Here is a 15,099-nt window from a genome sequence, read left to right on the forward strand (position 1 = left end):
GTGTGGGAGTGAAAGTTTAGAAGGACCCTGAAATTCTGCATTGGTCTGTGAGGTGCTGCCCGGACCTCTGAGTCCTTTCACAGTTTTTTCCAGTATTTGGGCTACAGGTGAGGCAATGGTCGCCATCTTGCTATCAAACGCCAGGCAAGCAGCCACTGGCGTCGCGCGGTAACCACGGAGACACCCGTGCCTCCTCCCGTTTCCCATCCGTAGAGGCTGCAAACTACGATTCCCATCAGCCGATTTCCTCTACTTGATGGCGAGTTGTCTAGATTTGGCTTTCGGCCACCGCGACCGTGCCGCAGTGAACCGCGGGAATTGCGGTTCGCGTCGAGGCCTCACTTTTTGCCGCCTGAAACTCCAGCACTACAAATCCCGTGAGCCAGCGGGCTCACGCATGTGCACGGAACAGCGGGTCCTCCCTGGCCCCCTGCCGGTGCCTGAGAGGTAAGAGAGGGCGGGGGGAAGGCAGAGGAGGCGGATCCGGGCGCTGCGTTGGCTGCGGCCTGGCACCAAGGGGGCGGCCCCGGCGGAGTGCAGACCCAGTGGCCCCTGTGATTATGGACCCAGCCGAGGCGGTGCTGCAGGAAAAAGCGCTCAAGTTTATGGTGAGGAGAAGGCGCAGGCCGGGGAGCGGTGGAGGTGGTGGCGTTGGCGACGTCGCGGAGGCTCGGGCCTGGGCCGACCGCCCGCGGGAGGAGGGGGCATTGGGATCCTGGGCCGAGGCCGGCGGCAGGGGCAGCTGAAGGGACGGGACGGGAGCTGTAGGGAGGAGGGAGGGGGTTGCGGAGAGGACTCGGGGGTGGGGGCAACAGCTCCGCCATCTTGTGGATGAGAGGCCAAGTGACAGCGGGAGCTTAATCGGGGAGGGGGCTCTGGGCGGCGCGCGGAGCCCTGGAGGGAAAGCCGGGGCGTGGGGACAGTTACTGAAGAGCCGAGGAAGCCGAGAGGAGAGACGCGGTGAGGTTGCTGGCAGGGCCTTCTCGGTGTCAGGGTTACGGGTAAGGCCCAGTAGAGGAGGTGCGTTCAGGAGTGGGGAAGGGGAGCGCAGGATAGTGGAAGGAGACGTATAGGGTGGGGGTGGGGGGGGTGACGGGCTAGGCGGGATGCAGATGGGATCTAAGGGTGGGGGAGAGAAACGGAGGGCAGGTGGGAGACTTGTAGTTTTGTAGAATGTGGGGGTGGGGTGGGGTGGAGAGGAGATAGCCTTTGCCTTCAGGGTACAATCCCAGTTTGGCCGAACTAATGTTGACAAACTCTGGAAAAGGTAGAGACCTTACTTAGGAGGTAAAGGAGACCTAGGACTATGGTGATAGTCTCTAGAGAAGGAAGGGGGTGTTGACGGTAAGCCAGGATTACAAATGTCAGAAAAAGGGGTACATACTCTGCTTTGAAAAGAGAGGGTAAATATTGTAGTGAGGACGAAGTGAGGTGATAAAAACCAAGAGGTAGATCTGTCAGGAAAAATGGGTACAGGAGCTTGGGGAAAAAATACCTCATAGGATAAAACAAAAGATAGTGCTAAATAGTAAAGAAATAAAATATGGGGGCTTGGTGCTATCACTTTCTTAGAAAGGAAAGGCCATGGAGGTTACCATTGCAAGACTCCTAAGAAGTGATAAGATCCGTGGGGAAATTCAGGAGATAAGGGGAGATCTAAGTAGTGGGGAATAGGAAATGTCAGAATTGGTGGTAATTTACCAGTTTTAGGTTGAAGCCGCAGTATGAACTTGGATTGGAATTTGTTGGGTGTATTTAAATCCTTTGGAGCCTAGTTCTTTAACTTTGTATCTGCTTTTCTTTTGCTAGCTTGTTTGGCAAATTTGTGTAGGCTGATATTTGATGCTTTTAATCTGATGCTGCTTGTATATCCTAGGTGTAAAACCAGACTTTGTGGTTACAGCTAAAGAATGATGGAATGCCTAGACTGCTATTTTAACAGGTGGCTTTAGGGATATTGATATTATTTGCAGTGGAGTTTTACTTTTTCAGAAGTAATTGTAACCTGGCACTCCAAATCTCATTTCTTTGATAGTTGTTATTTTGTTTTTGCGTGACAAAATTGCTTTGCCAAAACAAATCTAAATAAACATGGGCATTATCCTAATTGAAATTTTGCTTTAAACTGCCCCACTTAAAAGAATATGTTCAGAGACTGGTCATATTTACTAAAGCTTCATTTATTTTGTATTGTGCTTTCAAAAACATGTAAAGTTTGAATGTATCATTAACAAAATCCCATTAGGTTTGAAGAAGGTTCTTGAGTTTCTGCCAGTGTTGAAATTCTAAAATATTAAATTTTTTTGGACTTTAGGAGTAAGAAGAAGTTGCTTGATATTTTACATGGAATAATCTCTATGCTAAATAACTTGTATGACAGTTTCTCGATTTAAGTCAGAAAATTAGCAGCTGCTTATTTTTGTTTTCTTACTTAGAGGTTGACTAAGTCCTAATCTTGATACTTGTGTCAAATTTATGGAATAATGTGATTTATAGATCATAAAGAGGCATTATGAGATCATCTTCTTTACTCCGCATTAGGCTTCAGCCTAGGAACATTCTCAACTACTTGATCTCCACTTTGTACCAGTGAGTTAATGTTTCATAATGGTCTCCTGATTGAGTTAAAGTGACCTGGAGATGGCCATGTAGTAGTTTGCAGCTTTTAGGGCACCACACATTATTAAATGTTGAGTCACTTTCTATAGGAAGAAACCAATTTTTTCTTTGATTTTAGTAACTTTGATTTTTGACCTTGCTTGTTGTTTTGGCTACTGCTTGAGAAAAAGACCAACTAGAAGAGGGTCACCAAGAAGGACACCTTAATAACTGAAGCAGAGAATGGAGAGTTAGAGATTTCATATTTTTCAGCTCAGTTAACAGTCTTATTATGAATCTGAGTAAGTTACAACTTGACTTTGGCCCCATTTACCCTGCTATAACATATGTCTTTACTCAGTTTTGAAATAGGAAGGTATTTTATTTGGACTTGTACCAAGTAATTAGTGCACAGTACACAGGGAGGAATGATCCTTTTAATCAAATTGGGATTTTTGTATAGTATTTGGCTTTGTTTTGGCCTTATCCCTTTCCCCAGTTTCAAATTATGAATGGCAGTTTTTGTATAGATGCCCTGATTTCCGTGGTTTAAGAAAATGTAAAATTTATTTCAAATGCGAATATGGAATAGATACTGTCTTTCATGAATTTTGCTTATTACAACAATAATGTGGTGCTTTGATTAGGAATTTTACAATAAAATCTTATTACTAACACTGTTAATTCATAGTTGACCATAGTTCACATATAATCTAGATTTAAAGTTTACCCTTGGATACTTATGAAAAATAGGCAGAATGTTTAACTTCTAGAAACAAATGGTATTAGAGCAGTAGTTCACATTAAGTAACTGTATGCTAATATCTCATTTAGCTTTAGCAGGTCCTTAAGCCCCTTTCTTAACTAATATTTCCTTGGTCAACAAAATTATAATTCAGAAAAGATAAATGGAAACTGGAAGAAGATCTGAGAAGAGAAATGAAAATGATTGAGGGAATGTAGGCACCATTTTATAAGCAGATATTAAAAAAACACATTTGGGGGATAGAAAGAAGGATGGATTAGAAGTTTATTTTTGAAAACAAATAGGATTAAAAAAATCACAGAATATTGGATCTGGGGAAACATTTGAAACTTGGATGAAATAATTTTAGGGCATATAAAATACTTTTTTATAGAATTGATAGATAAATGAGACAGTATAAAAGGTGACTTGCAGTGTAGCAGACCACCGCACAATTTAGTAGCTTAAACAGTTTATTATTTCTCTCAAATTTGTGGTTGACTGATGGTGTTGGCTGGGGTGCTGGCATACATAGCTGGAATGTTTAAAATGGCTGCACTCACGTAGCAGACCACCGGCTAAGAGTTCAGTTAGTCCTAATGGCCTTCATTCCTCCTTTATGTGACACCCCCCCCCCCCCAATTCTCCGCATGGCCTTTGGATTCACTTAAGCTGAGTGGCTGGATTCTGAGAAGGAGCATTCTAAGAGACAGGAAGTAGAAGACATTCAGCCAGTTCTCTTGTGTCCTTGGATTGGAAGTCTGAGAATGTCACTGTTGGCCTAAGACCGTTGAGGCCAGCCCAGAGTCAGAGGGAGGGGAAAAAATCTCTACCTGTAGGCTAGAGGAAGGACACGCACAAACAGAGAGGGAAATTGCTGGAGGCCATGCCCTTTTGAGACTGGCTACCAGGGATGCTATGGTAGTTGGGTGTTCATGCCAAAAGTACAAATGGGATTAGCCAAATTTGTGAATAACAACATTGGGTTTACTTTGGAAGCATCTCTCTTTTGGGGTTTACTTCTTAAGGTGATCTCCTGCATGACTTGCCTTAATACTGTCACTGCAGAAATAATACTGGGTGAATTAATATGCTTCAGTAACTTTTCTTACTTGCTTGAGAAATGTGTGTATCTAAAAGTGAGAAATTGTATTTTAAAATAAATATTCAGATTTTTCACTTTCTTTGAGTCAGTGAGATTGATTACCGGCTGGTTGGGTGAACATTTGAAACTAGCTCTTGGTTTAAGTTGTCAGAGTTTCTGTGTATCTCTTACCTGTTCTCAATTTAAATTAGCCTTCAGTTTCTTTTCTGGATATTCTTACATAGGTATTAAGGTATGAAATTATGAATTAGTGATAATTCTTTGTGCTAATTTTTAAAATTTATTTTTGTAATAGATGTACATATTATTTGAAGTGAATTATTAGATGAAGAGAAAATTCTGCTTTGAATGATTGTCAGAAATTTTTTTATTGCCAAATTAGAAAGTGAAATTTCAAAAGAAACCACTTATTATTCTATATTATTTGTGTAGTGTTTAAATCCTGAAAGAAAGGAAGCAGATGTGAATTTTTTTCTCTTGCCAAAGGGAGATGGGACAATATGTAAGATCTTGATCATGTATAGAGAAAATTATTTTATGGTAAATGGCATTATAGTAAAAAAGAGCATGAAGAAAGAAAAAAAATCTTTGTGCTATTGAAGTATTTTAAAATTACATCTTTTTTTTTTTTTTTTAAAGATTTTATTTATTTGAGAGCATGCACTTGAGTGATGGGGGGAGGGGCAGAGGGAGTCAGGAAAAGCTGGCTCCCTGCTGAGCCTGAAGCTTGACTGGGGGGAGGGGTGTGTCACAGGGGGGGCGTGGTGGTGGTGGTGGCGGTGGCGGCGGTGGCGGCTGGATCCCAGAATCCCAGATCATAACCTGAGCTGAAGGGAGACACTTAACTGACTGAGCCACCTAGGCACCCCAAATCCTATCTATTTTCTAGCAGTATTTTAATATAGCACAGAAAGTGCTTTTTAAGTGTGAATAATAATTCATAGAGGATGAAGCAGAAAATATTTACTAATGTTTAACAAGTTGGTCACTATAAAGAAAACTGATTCTTTCACCAGCATCTGTAATTGGAAATAGAGGAGGGGGGAAAAATATGAAAAAGTTTCACTGGATCTTACTATTTTGTATTAGTATTAGTATTCCACAAGATTCACCTTGTACTTTGGGACTCTCTGGATAATTCCCCTTACTTTCCCAAAGCCTGATTGAGACAGAGGTAGAACATTTTACAGAGAAGGCTCAGAGATAACAAGTGGATTAAATACGGAGAGTAATGTTGATTTAAGACTGTGATTTGTTCTCCAGATCACTACCATCATAGTTCTTGGATTGCCTTCATATATGGCCAGGGTGGGAATGGGAAGTAAGGGAGCAAAAGCCACAGAACCCTGAGACAATTTCTTCTTGCCCAAGATGAACCTTCTGAGTTGAAATTTCCTTCTAAGGTCTTGGTCCTTCCTGAGATTTGGCTCTCCCTTCAGGATTTACTTCCCTTCTTAGCTTGTGATCTTACCAGACCTGGCTCTGTCAATAATGGGCTAACCACCGTAGAAGTGGGAGAGTTGTGTTTTTTTCATTTTTGTTTTTTAAAATATAGTTATCCATGAGTAGATAACAGCTCCCATTTATTTAGTGTTTACTATGTGCTATTCTGAATTCTTTTTTTTTTTTTTTTTAAGTTTCTTTCTTTTTTTAATCTCTACATTCAGTGTGGGCCTCAAACTCATGACCCCTGAGATCAGGTGATGCATGTTCTTGTGACTAAGTCAGCTTGGTGCCCCTAATCCTTTACATGTATTATTTTATCTAATCCTTCCAATAGTAGATTCAGTACTATTGTTACTCCCATTTTCAGACAAGGATACTGACTCCAGAGAGAATAAGTAATTTGTACAAAGTCAGGAGTAAGGAGTCTGACATCAAACCCATGCAGTCTGACCCAGTACTCTGACTTACATTATATTTAATCCTTGAAGAGCAGAGAAACAATGGACTATGATGGCATATTTCTTTGCAAGTCACATGGTGGCTGGAGTAGAAGAGTTACTTGTCCAGACTTACATGTAGATTTTCTAATCATTTGAATTATTGAGGAAATGGAGTAAGTCTTTATAGTTGTCAGAGTGTCATTGTATCAGTCAGCTGTTGCTAGGTAATAAAACCCACACAGTGTTGTGGCATACAATGATAAACATTAATTCTCATGAATATGTGGATTTGCTGCATTTTGAATGGTATAGACTGGACTTAGTTGGGTGACTCTGGACTTGGCTGTTCACTGTTACATATGATATTCTGGAACTCAGACTAAAGGAATGGTGGCTTAATCAGGCAAAGCTGTTACAACTACAGCAAAGGCACAAGGGAGCAAGTCCAGTTATTCACGTACCTTTCAGTCATTGGTCCTGTCACACCTGCCGTATTCCATTAACCAAAGCAAGTCACATGGGCAAGCCCAGAGTCAAAGGACAGGAAAGTATACTCTGCCCATAGAAGGCATGTGGGGAGGGAGTAATTTGTATAATAATGTACTACAGTAACAATTGTCTATAATATAGTCTAGTATACTTGATTTATAGAACAATGAAATGCTTACTGTGACAGCTGTTGTGCTTTCATTCTGCTCATTGTTGTGCTGTCCTGACTAGTGTTTCTGACTTTGGTTACTGAACAACACCCTTGGGTTGGATACTTTTAAAATCACTATTTAATATAGCAGGTAGCCTTGCATCATGTTACGTAAAATTTTTTAAAAAGCTGTAAAGAAACAATTAGAATCTTGACATTAATCCACAGTGATGCCCTGAAAAGTTCATCAGTATTACAAGCTATTCTTCTGTCCTTGGGAAGGATAAAGTTGATGTCATTCCAATGACATTTGTAACAGAATTTGAACTATAACAGAATTTGAATCAAGGTCATACATAATGCTCTAACAACTCCCTTGGTATTTGTAGAGCTCTTAAATCCCTTCTCTGCACCTAAATTTGAGGCTGCAAAGGTATGGTACTGATATTTTCAGATGTCTGGGACAGTCAGGCTTTCATTGAAAAGTCACGGAAACAGACATCCAGGAATTATATAGCACACGGATAATACTTTTGGAACACAGATGCACAAATCCTTGTACTCAGGAACTAACACATCAACACTAATCTATTAATGTGGTTATTTGTTAGATTATGGGTAATATTTCAAAATATTTAACGGCATTTGAAAATGTGCTAGTAAACACAATAACATTACTTAGGGTGATTTTTCTTTTCTTTGAATTCTTTTAAGTTTTCTAGATTTTCTACAGTGAGTATGTATTGTTTTTAGTCAGAAAAATTTAAATTTAGTATACTGAGTGCATATATTTATAAAATAAGTACCCCAAATGAAGACCTTCGTTTGATCATGGATTGCAGTGTAGCCAAGCTCATCTTCTTTTTCAAAAAAATATTTTATTTATTTATTTAACACAGAGAGAGATCAGAGGTAGGCAGAGAAGCAGGCAGAGAGAGAAGGGGAAGCAGGCTTCTTGCTGAGCAGAAAGCTCGATATGGGGCTTGATCCCAGGACCCCGAGATCATGACCTGAGCTGAAGGCAGAGGCTTAACCCACTGTGCCACCCAGGCGCCCCCAAGCTCATTTTCTTAACTGGAAAATGGGCAATTGTTAGTCTTACCTACTTGAAAAGGTTCTCTTTTTTTACCCTTCTGAGTTTATTTTATTTTAGTTATTTTTAAAAAAGATTTTATTTATTTATTTGATAGAGGGAGAGTACAAGCAGGGGGAGCAGTAGAGGGAGAGGGAGAAGCAGGTTCCCCACTGAGCAATGAGTTGGTGCAGGACTCATCCCAGGACCCCAGGATCATGATCCAAGCCAAAGGCAGTTGCTTAACCAACTGAGCCACCCACCTGCCCCTCAGCTCATTTAAAATTGTAAATTGCCATGTATAATATGTTAATTGATCACTTATACCATTAAACTCCTATATGTATCCAAGGTTTTCATTGGAAATTTAGGACTGTATGTTCCTAGATTGTGCTGGAGCACTGCATTTTCCTTTTAAATATTACTTGGCAAAATCACTGGGTTGACAGCTGAAAATGAGGCCATGATAATTGGCATGTAACGTGATTTGATAAAAATGTGAACATAAACTGAGTTGCAAAACATTGTGTTTTATGTGGAGGGGTGGTTATGGGGGCAGGAGGTGATGAAGATACAAAATTAAATAAAACTGTCTCTTCTAGGACTTCACAATCTATTAAGAAGATAGGAATTTATAATATTTTTATAGTCATACCAGTAAGTGCCAGAATAGAAGCAGAAGTGCTGTAGAAGTTAACAGAAGGGAAATTAGTTTTAACTGGAGAGATCTTTGGACACTTTGTGGAAGAAGAAAGTTTCATACTGGATTTTGTAGAATAGATAGGTTTTCATAGACTTGTTTTTGAGGTGGGCACTTTCAGGAAGAGAGAGTAGTTTGGGTAGAGGCCAGAAGATCAAGAGATCGGCAGGCATGGGTTGAGTAGACAGGTACAACATGAACATAAGGGGGCATAACAGACAAGAAAGAAAAGAAAGAATGAGGACTGGGGAGTTTGGATTGAATCCAGTTTGTATGGAAAAATAATATTCTGGTGTACTTTGTGGATATATCTATCTATGTAAGCCTTTTAGAGAAGCAATTATACAAAAAGGTGTACAAATCTAAGTATATAGCTCATTAAAATTTCACCTAGTGATCATTTCTGTGTAAACATTATCTAGTATCTGTAGGTTAGTTTTATTTGTATTTAGCCTCGTATATGGAATCATTCCAGTATACATACTTCAGTGTCTGGCTTCTTTTGTTCTACATTGTTTGTGGGACGATACATTCAGGTTGTTTTGTTGGGTGTAGTTATGTTCATTCTCGTTGCTGTGTAGTATTCCAATGTGTGAATATATTTAATATTTTTAGCCATTCTATTGTTTTTATTTTTTTGAGGTTTTATTTATTTATTTGACAGAGAGAGATCACAAGTAGGTAGAGAGGCAGGCAGAGAGAGAAGAAGGGAAGCAGGCTCCCTGCTGAGCAGAGAGCCAGATGTGGGGCTCGATCCCAGGACCCTGGGATCATGACCTGAGCTGAAGGCAAAGGCTTTAACCCACTGAGCCACCCAGGCGCCCCTAGCCGTTCTGTTGTTGATGGACATTTGGGTTATTTCCAGTTTTTGGCTACTGTGAATTGTGCTGTTATAAATAATCACTTTCCCATTTTACACTTCCTGCAGCAGCATGTGGGAGCTCCAGTTGCTGCATGTTCTTTTAACACTCACTTGATACTGTCTGCCTTTTTCTGTTTAGCCAGACTAGTAGATGAATCGTACTGTCTTGCTGCTTTAATTTGCATTTCCTTAGTGACCATTGTAATCAAGCACCTTTTTGGGTTTATTGGCTATTTATTTATTTGAGAGTGGGACGAGATGGAGTGGAGGGAGGAAGAGGGAAAGAGAATCCTAAGCAGACTCCACAGCTGGACGTGGGGCTCTTATTTTACAACCCTGACTGAGATCATGACCTGTATTAGCTCTTTAAATGTACTCTATTGTGAGGTGTCAATTTAAGCCTTGGTCACTTTTTAAAAATTGGATTGTCTGCCTTTTTAAAATAAATTGATTTGTTCCTTATATTCTGAAAAATACAAATCTTTCATCAAGGATACGGTGTCTTTGTAGGAACAGAAATGTTTTGTTTCAGAATTTCATTTGAGAGATCAGTAAAAAATGTCACAAGGTTTTGTACTACTTACATAGTATTCACAGGATTAACAAGGTTTTTTCCCTCTATATACAAATAGTTTTAAAAGAATGATTGCAGTTGATGCCATCATTTTGTAAAAGAGCTCTCTAATGCCACAAAAGTAGCAAGGATGTAATCTCAGAATAAAAGAAACTCTTTGGGGTAGGGAGAGTAAGCACCTTCTGCCCCACCAATCCCAAATACCAGTGAATTTGTTATATTAACATGGGGAATTAAGGAATTAAGGTAGCAGATGGAATCAAGGTTGCTAATCAGCTCACTTTAAAATAGAGAGTTTATCCTGGATTATTTGTGTTGGGCCCAGTGTTAATCACAAGGGACCCTCAAGGTGTAAGAGGAAGGCAGAATAGGTCAGAGTGATGCCATGTGAGAGCTCACATCTAACCCCAGACCCCATTTAGATTTTGCCAGTTGTTCCAGTAATGTTCTTTGTAGCAAAAGGATCTAACCCAGAATCATGCATTGAATTTAGTTGTCATGTCTCTTTAGTCTCCTTCAGGGTAGAACAGTTCATTAGTTTTTCTTTGACTCTTGTGACTATGGCACTTTTGAGCATTATAGGCCATTTTGTAGAATGGTCCCTCAGTTTGGGTTTATCTGATTCTTCCTCATGATTGGATCCAGGTTATGTTTTTTTGGCAGAAGTACCACAGAAGTGGTGCTGTAGTTTTACTCCTTGCCTCCTATTAGGTGACACGTGATTTTTTATTTGTCTTACAGTTTTGTTTACTTGATTAAGGTGGTACCTGCCAGTTTATTCTTTTAAAATATGTTATTTTTGTAATAAATATTTTATGGAAAGGTTCTTTGAAACCAGGTAACTATCCTATTCTCCATCAGACTTTCAATCTGTAATAATAGAATGGGCTTATGAATTCCTGTTTTATTTGATGGGCTATAATCCAATACTGTCATTTATTTTGATGCTTAAATTGTTCCCTCTTTGGTCAGTACTTTCTTTCTCTTTTTTTTTTTTTTTTTAAAGATTTTATTTATTTATTTGACACACAGAGATCCCAAGTAGGCAGAGAGGCAGGCAGAGAGAGGAGGAAGCAGGCTCCCCGCTGAGCGGAGAGCCCGATGCAGGCTTGATCCCAGGACCCTGGGATCATGACCTGAGCCGAAGGCAGAGGCTTTAACCCACTGAGCCACCCAGGCACCCCTTGAAAAGTACTTTGAAGCTGCTTCATCTCTTTTTAAACATTTAAAAAAAGTTTTTTAAAGAGTTTGTTTATTTGACACACAGATCAAGTAGGCAGAGAGGCAGGCGGAGAGAGGGTGAAGTAGGCTCCCTGCTGAGCAGAGAGCCCAGTGCAGGACTCCATCCCAGGACCCTGAGATCATGACCCAAGTGAGCCAAAGGCAGAAGCTTAACCCACTGAACCATTCTCAGTAGAGAATGATATTTAGAAGCTAAGATCTGGGTGTTTGGTGTGCTTATTGCTATTGGGGTGTCACTGCTCCCAGGTTCTCTCACTGGACAGAGGTAGGGAATATATGTATGTGTAAACATGCACACATGCATTATATCACTATTTTAATTTTATCTATATATTTATATAAAACTGTGAGTTCACACTGATATCTCCAGTTCTAGTCTCACACCAAGGGTTCATTCAGTAATTTCCTTTCTGTAATTATAACTCCCTTTTCTGACAGTAACTTGGTTCTCATCATCCTCAACATATTTTATTAATCAGCTTCCTTGTATGTGACCAGTCTCTACTGTTACTGCTGTTCCTGACATCTACCACATGGATGCCATCCTCACCTTACCCAGGCTCCAAAATCCACTATCAGGCTGCTGCCCCTGCTCTCTGTTTGAACATCTTTCTCACCTAAGGATCTGATGCCTTGCACTAGGTTGCTCTTCTCAGTCCATTTGGACCCCAGCACCCTGTGCAGGACTGCCAAGGCTGCCATGTTCCCGTATGGACATTTTTTTTTTTTATCCTGCTAGGGCTCTGACCTGCAGGATCAGATCACTGCTGATTCTACCACCCCATCTTGTGTAGACCCTGTTTTGCTTGGCCCTAGCTAAACTGAAGACACATTTTTTATCTTGAAAAGCTCAAACTCCATACCTGTTGAACAACAACTTTCTGTTTCCCTCTCCCCTGAGCCCCTGACAACCACCATTCTACTTTGTTTCTATGAATATGGCTACTCTAGATACCTTATAAGTGGGATCATACAGTATTTGTCTTTTGTGAATGGCTTATTTTTCTTAGCACAATGTTCTCAAGGTTCATCCATGTTGTAATGTGTCAGAATTTCCTTCCTTTTTGAGGCTGAATAATATTCTAACATATTTAAACATCACATTTTGTTTGTCCATTAATATCTTGCCAGACACTTGGGATCCTTCTACCTTTTGGCAGTTGTGAATAATGCTATTACTACAAGTCTACAGATATCTCAAGACCCTGACAAGCTTTATTGTTTGACCTGGGATCTATAGTTTATCTGGAATTAATTAGTTAACATTTGGTGTGAGGTAGAGGACAGAATTCAGTTTTTGTTTTTTAAGTGCAGTTGATCCAATGTCATTTATTGAAAAGATTATTCTTTGTCACATTGCAGGGTCACTTTTGTCATGTATGAATTCAGGAATTCATACTATCTGTCTATATGTGTGTTTGGGCCTGTTTCTAGGACCCTGTTCCATTTCATTGTTTTGTTTATTCTTGTGCCAATATCATACTTTCAAAATATATTTGCATACTAGTTCTTAATATTTGATAGTATATGCCCTTCAGCTACCCATCCCCCTCAGGATTGCATTGGCTGTTCTTGGCTCTTTGCATTTCCATATATATTAGAATCTGCTTGTTAATGTCCATGAAACATGCTGCTATGGTTTTTATTGACATTGCATTGCATTTCTGTATAAGTTTGGGTAGAATTGAGATTGTAACACTACTGAGTTCTACAATCCATGAAAATGGTATATCTTTCCATTTATTTGAGTCTTTAATTTCTCTGTGTAGAGGTCTTTGTGCATTTTTTGTTAGATTAATTCCTGGTTATTTGGTGTTTTTAGATGCTGGGGTTTTATTTTAGATGCTATTTTTGAAATTTAATTTTCTGTTTGTTGTTCATTGTTCAGAGGTTTTCTGTCTGAGGTCCCTGGCCCCCATTCAAGATATAAATGCTTGCAAGTGCTCTTTTGTGAAAGGTCTTTAATTGACATCTGAATCTGATTCCCACTGAGGGCAGTAGCAATAAAGATTAAAGATCACTCTAAGGTTCCCCTTAGTGTAGATTGGACTAGGGAAGACGGAATAGACAGAGGCAAAGAGACCACTTAAAGGCGGTATAATAGTCTGGGCAAGAATCCATGTGGGCTTGAGCTAGGGCAGTAAGTATGGAAAGAAGGAAATATATTTAAGGAATATTCTCAAGATAGAGTGAATAAGGTTTGTTTGGAGTAGAGTAGGAGAAATAAAGAAGAGTAAAAAAGGTGTCAGGCATGATTTGTGGCAATTAGCTAGAGGAAAGGTTGTTGTAGTATACGGAAGTGAGTATTTGGTGGGTAAAGATGTTGGAATAGTCCCTAATTTTAACAAGGAGACTAAATTTAAGATATGTTCAAATAGATAAAAATGGGCATAATGATACACTACTAAGGGATTTGCCTTGGAATTTGGGAGGTGAAAAGCTGAGTGATAGGAATTCGTTGTATATTATTCCATACTTTTCTGTGTGAGTACCCATAATAACAGGTTAAAAGAGAAAGATTTGGGTTCCTGGATGGCTCTTTCGGTTAAGTGACTGCCTTCAGTCAGTTAAATGACTGCAGGTCATGACCCTGTGGTCCTGGGATCCAGTCCCATATCAGGCTCCCTGCTTAGCAGGGAGTTCTGCTTCTCCCTCTGACTTTCCCCTTCTCAGGCTCTCTCTCTCTCTCTCTCAAATAAATAAATAAATAAAATCTTTAAAAAAAAAAAAGAAAGAAAGATTTATCCACATAGTAGGTGGGCCAAATTGAAGTTATCTGGACCACTCCACTCCAATTCCTATGTGATAGAAAGATCAGGATTCTTCTAAACATTGTGTTTGGTGTTTGAGTAATTTCATGATCACTGTCTCATACTGGGGACATTGTTTTATCAGGATAAGCCAGATAAGGAAGCACAAAGCTACAAGAGGCCTTTCATGCTAGCTGAGGTAGGCTAAGTGCTTGGATGTGCCTTGAAGTTAAGGAGAGGAAATTTAGCTAGGCAGATGGAACATGGCATCTATTGGCAACTTGACCAGATATGTGGACTCAGAAGTTTAGCAAGGGCAGGGTATTCTTTCTGGGGGAGAATAATAACAAGGAAACTGGGTGCAGATATTCTGTGGACATCCAGATAGGCAGACAGCATGAGTAAGTACTGAAAACAGGTAGAAAGGACCCTGATTATAAAGTCTGGGATCAGAAGTCAAACTGGAATACCCAGCAAGTAACTGAAGAATTAATTAATTAGTTCATTTATTCATTAGTGCCCACTGTAATTGTCCTATGCCTTACTATGCATAAGAATTATTTGGAGGGGGGTGCCTTGGTTGCTCAGTCTGTTAAGCAGCTGCCTTCAGCTCAGGTCAGGATCCCAGAGTCCTGGGATCAAGCCTCACATTGGGCTCCTTGCTCAGCAGGAAGCCTGCTTCTCCCTCTGCCTGCCTTGCTCCCTGCTTATGCTCACTGTTGCACGTGTGCACGCTCGCTCTCTCTCTCTCTGACAAGTAAGTATAATTTTAATTTATTTGGAGAGAATGTTAAAATAAAGTACAGATTCACAGCTCTTCTCCCTGCAGTTAATTTGGTAGGTCTCAAGAATCTGCGTGTTTAACAAGCATCTCAGTGTTTCTGATGCAGATATTTCTCAGATTAGGTTTAACAAAATGTCTAGT

The 15,099-nt window shown here is 40.0% G+C and overlaps 1 protein-coding gene across 5 annotated transcripts in view; it reads left to right on the top strand.

Annotated features, from left to right (window-relative positions):
* The first annotated feature begins 400 nt into the window (after positions 1-400).
* Positions 401-15,099, top strand: part of BTRC (beta-transducin repeat containing E3 ubiquitin protein ligase) — a 183,264-nt gene continuing 168,565 nt past the window's right edge. For 3 of the 5 annotated variants that reach the window (XM_044240338.1, XM_044240340.1, XM_044240341.1), the window contains exon 1: positions 401-608. In XM_044240338.1, the coding sequence (XP_044096273.1) occupies positions 561-608 (48 nt within the window). In that variant the 5' untranslated portion in view covers positions 401-560. Of the gene's footprint in view, positions 609-1,005; positions 1,021-15,099 lie in introns of those variants that run through there. The other 2 variants (XM_044240342.1, XM_044240339.1) reach the window with 2 other exon arrangements.

Source organism: Neovison vison, chromosome 2 (genome assembly GCF_020171115.1).
Source record: "Neovison vison isolate M4711 chromosome 2, ASM_NN_V1, whole genome shotgun sequence".
Lineage (NCBI taxonomy): Eukaryota > Metazoa > Chordata > Mammalia > Carnivora > Mustelidae > Neogale > Neogale vison.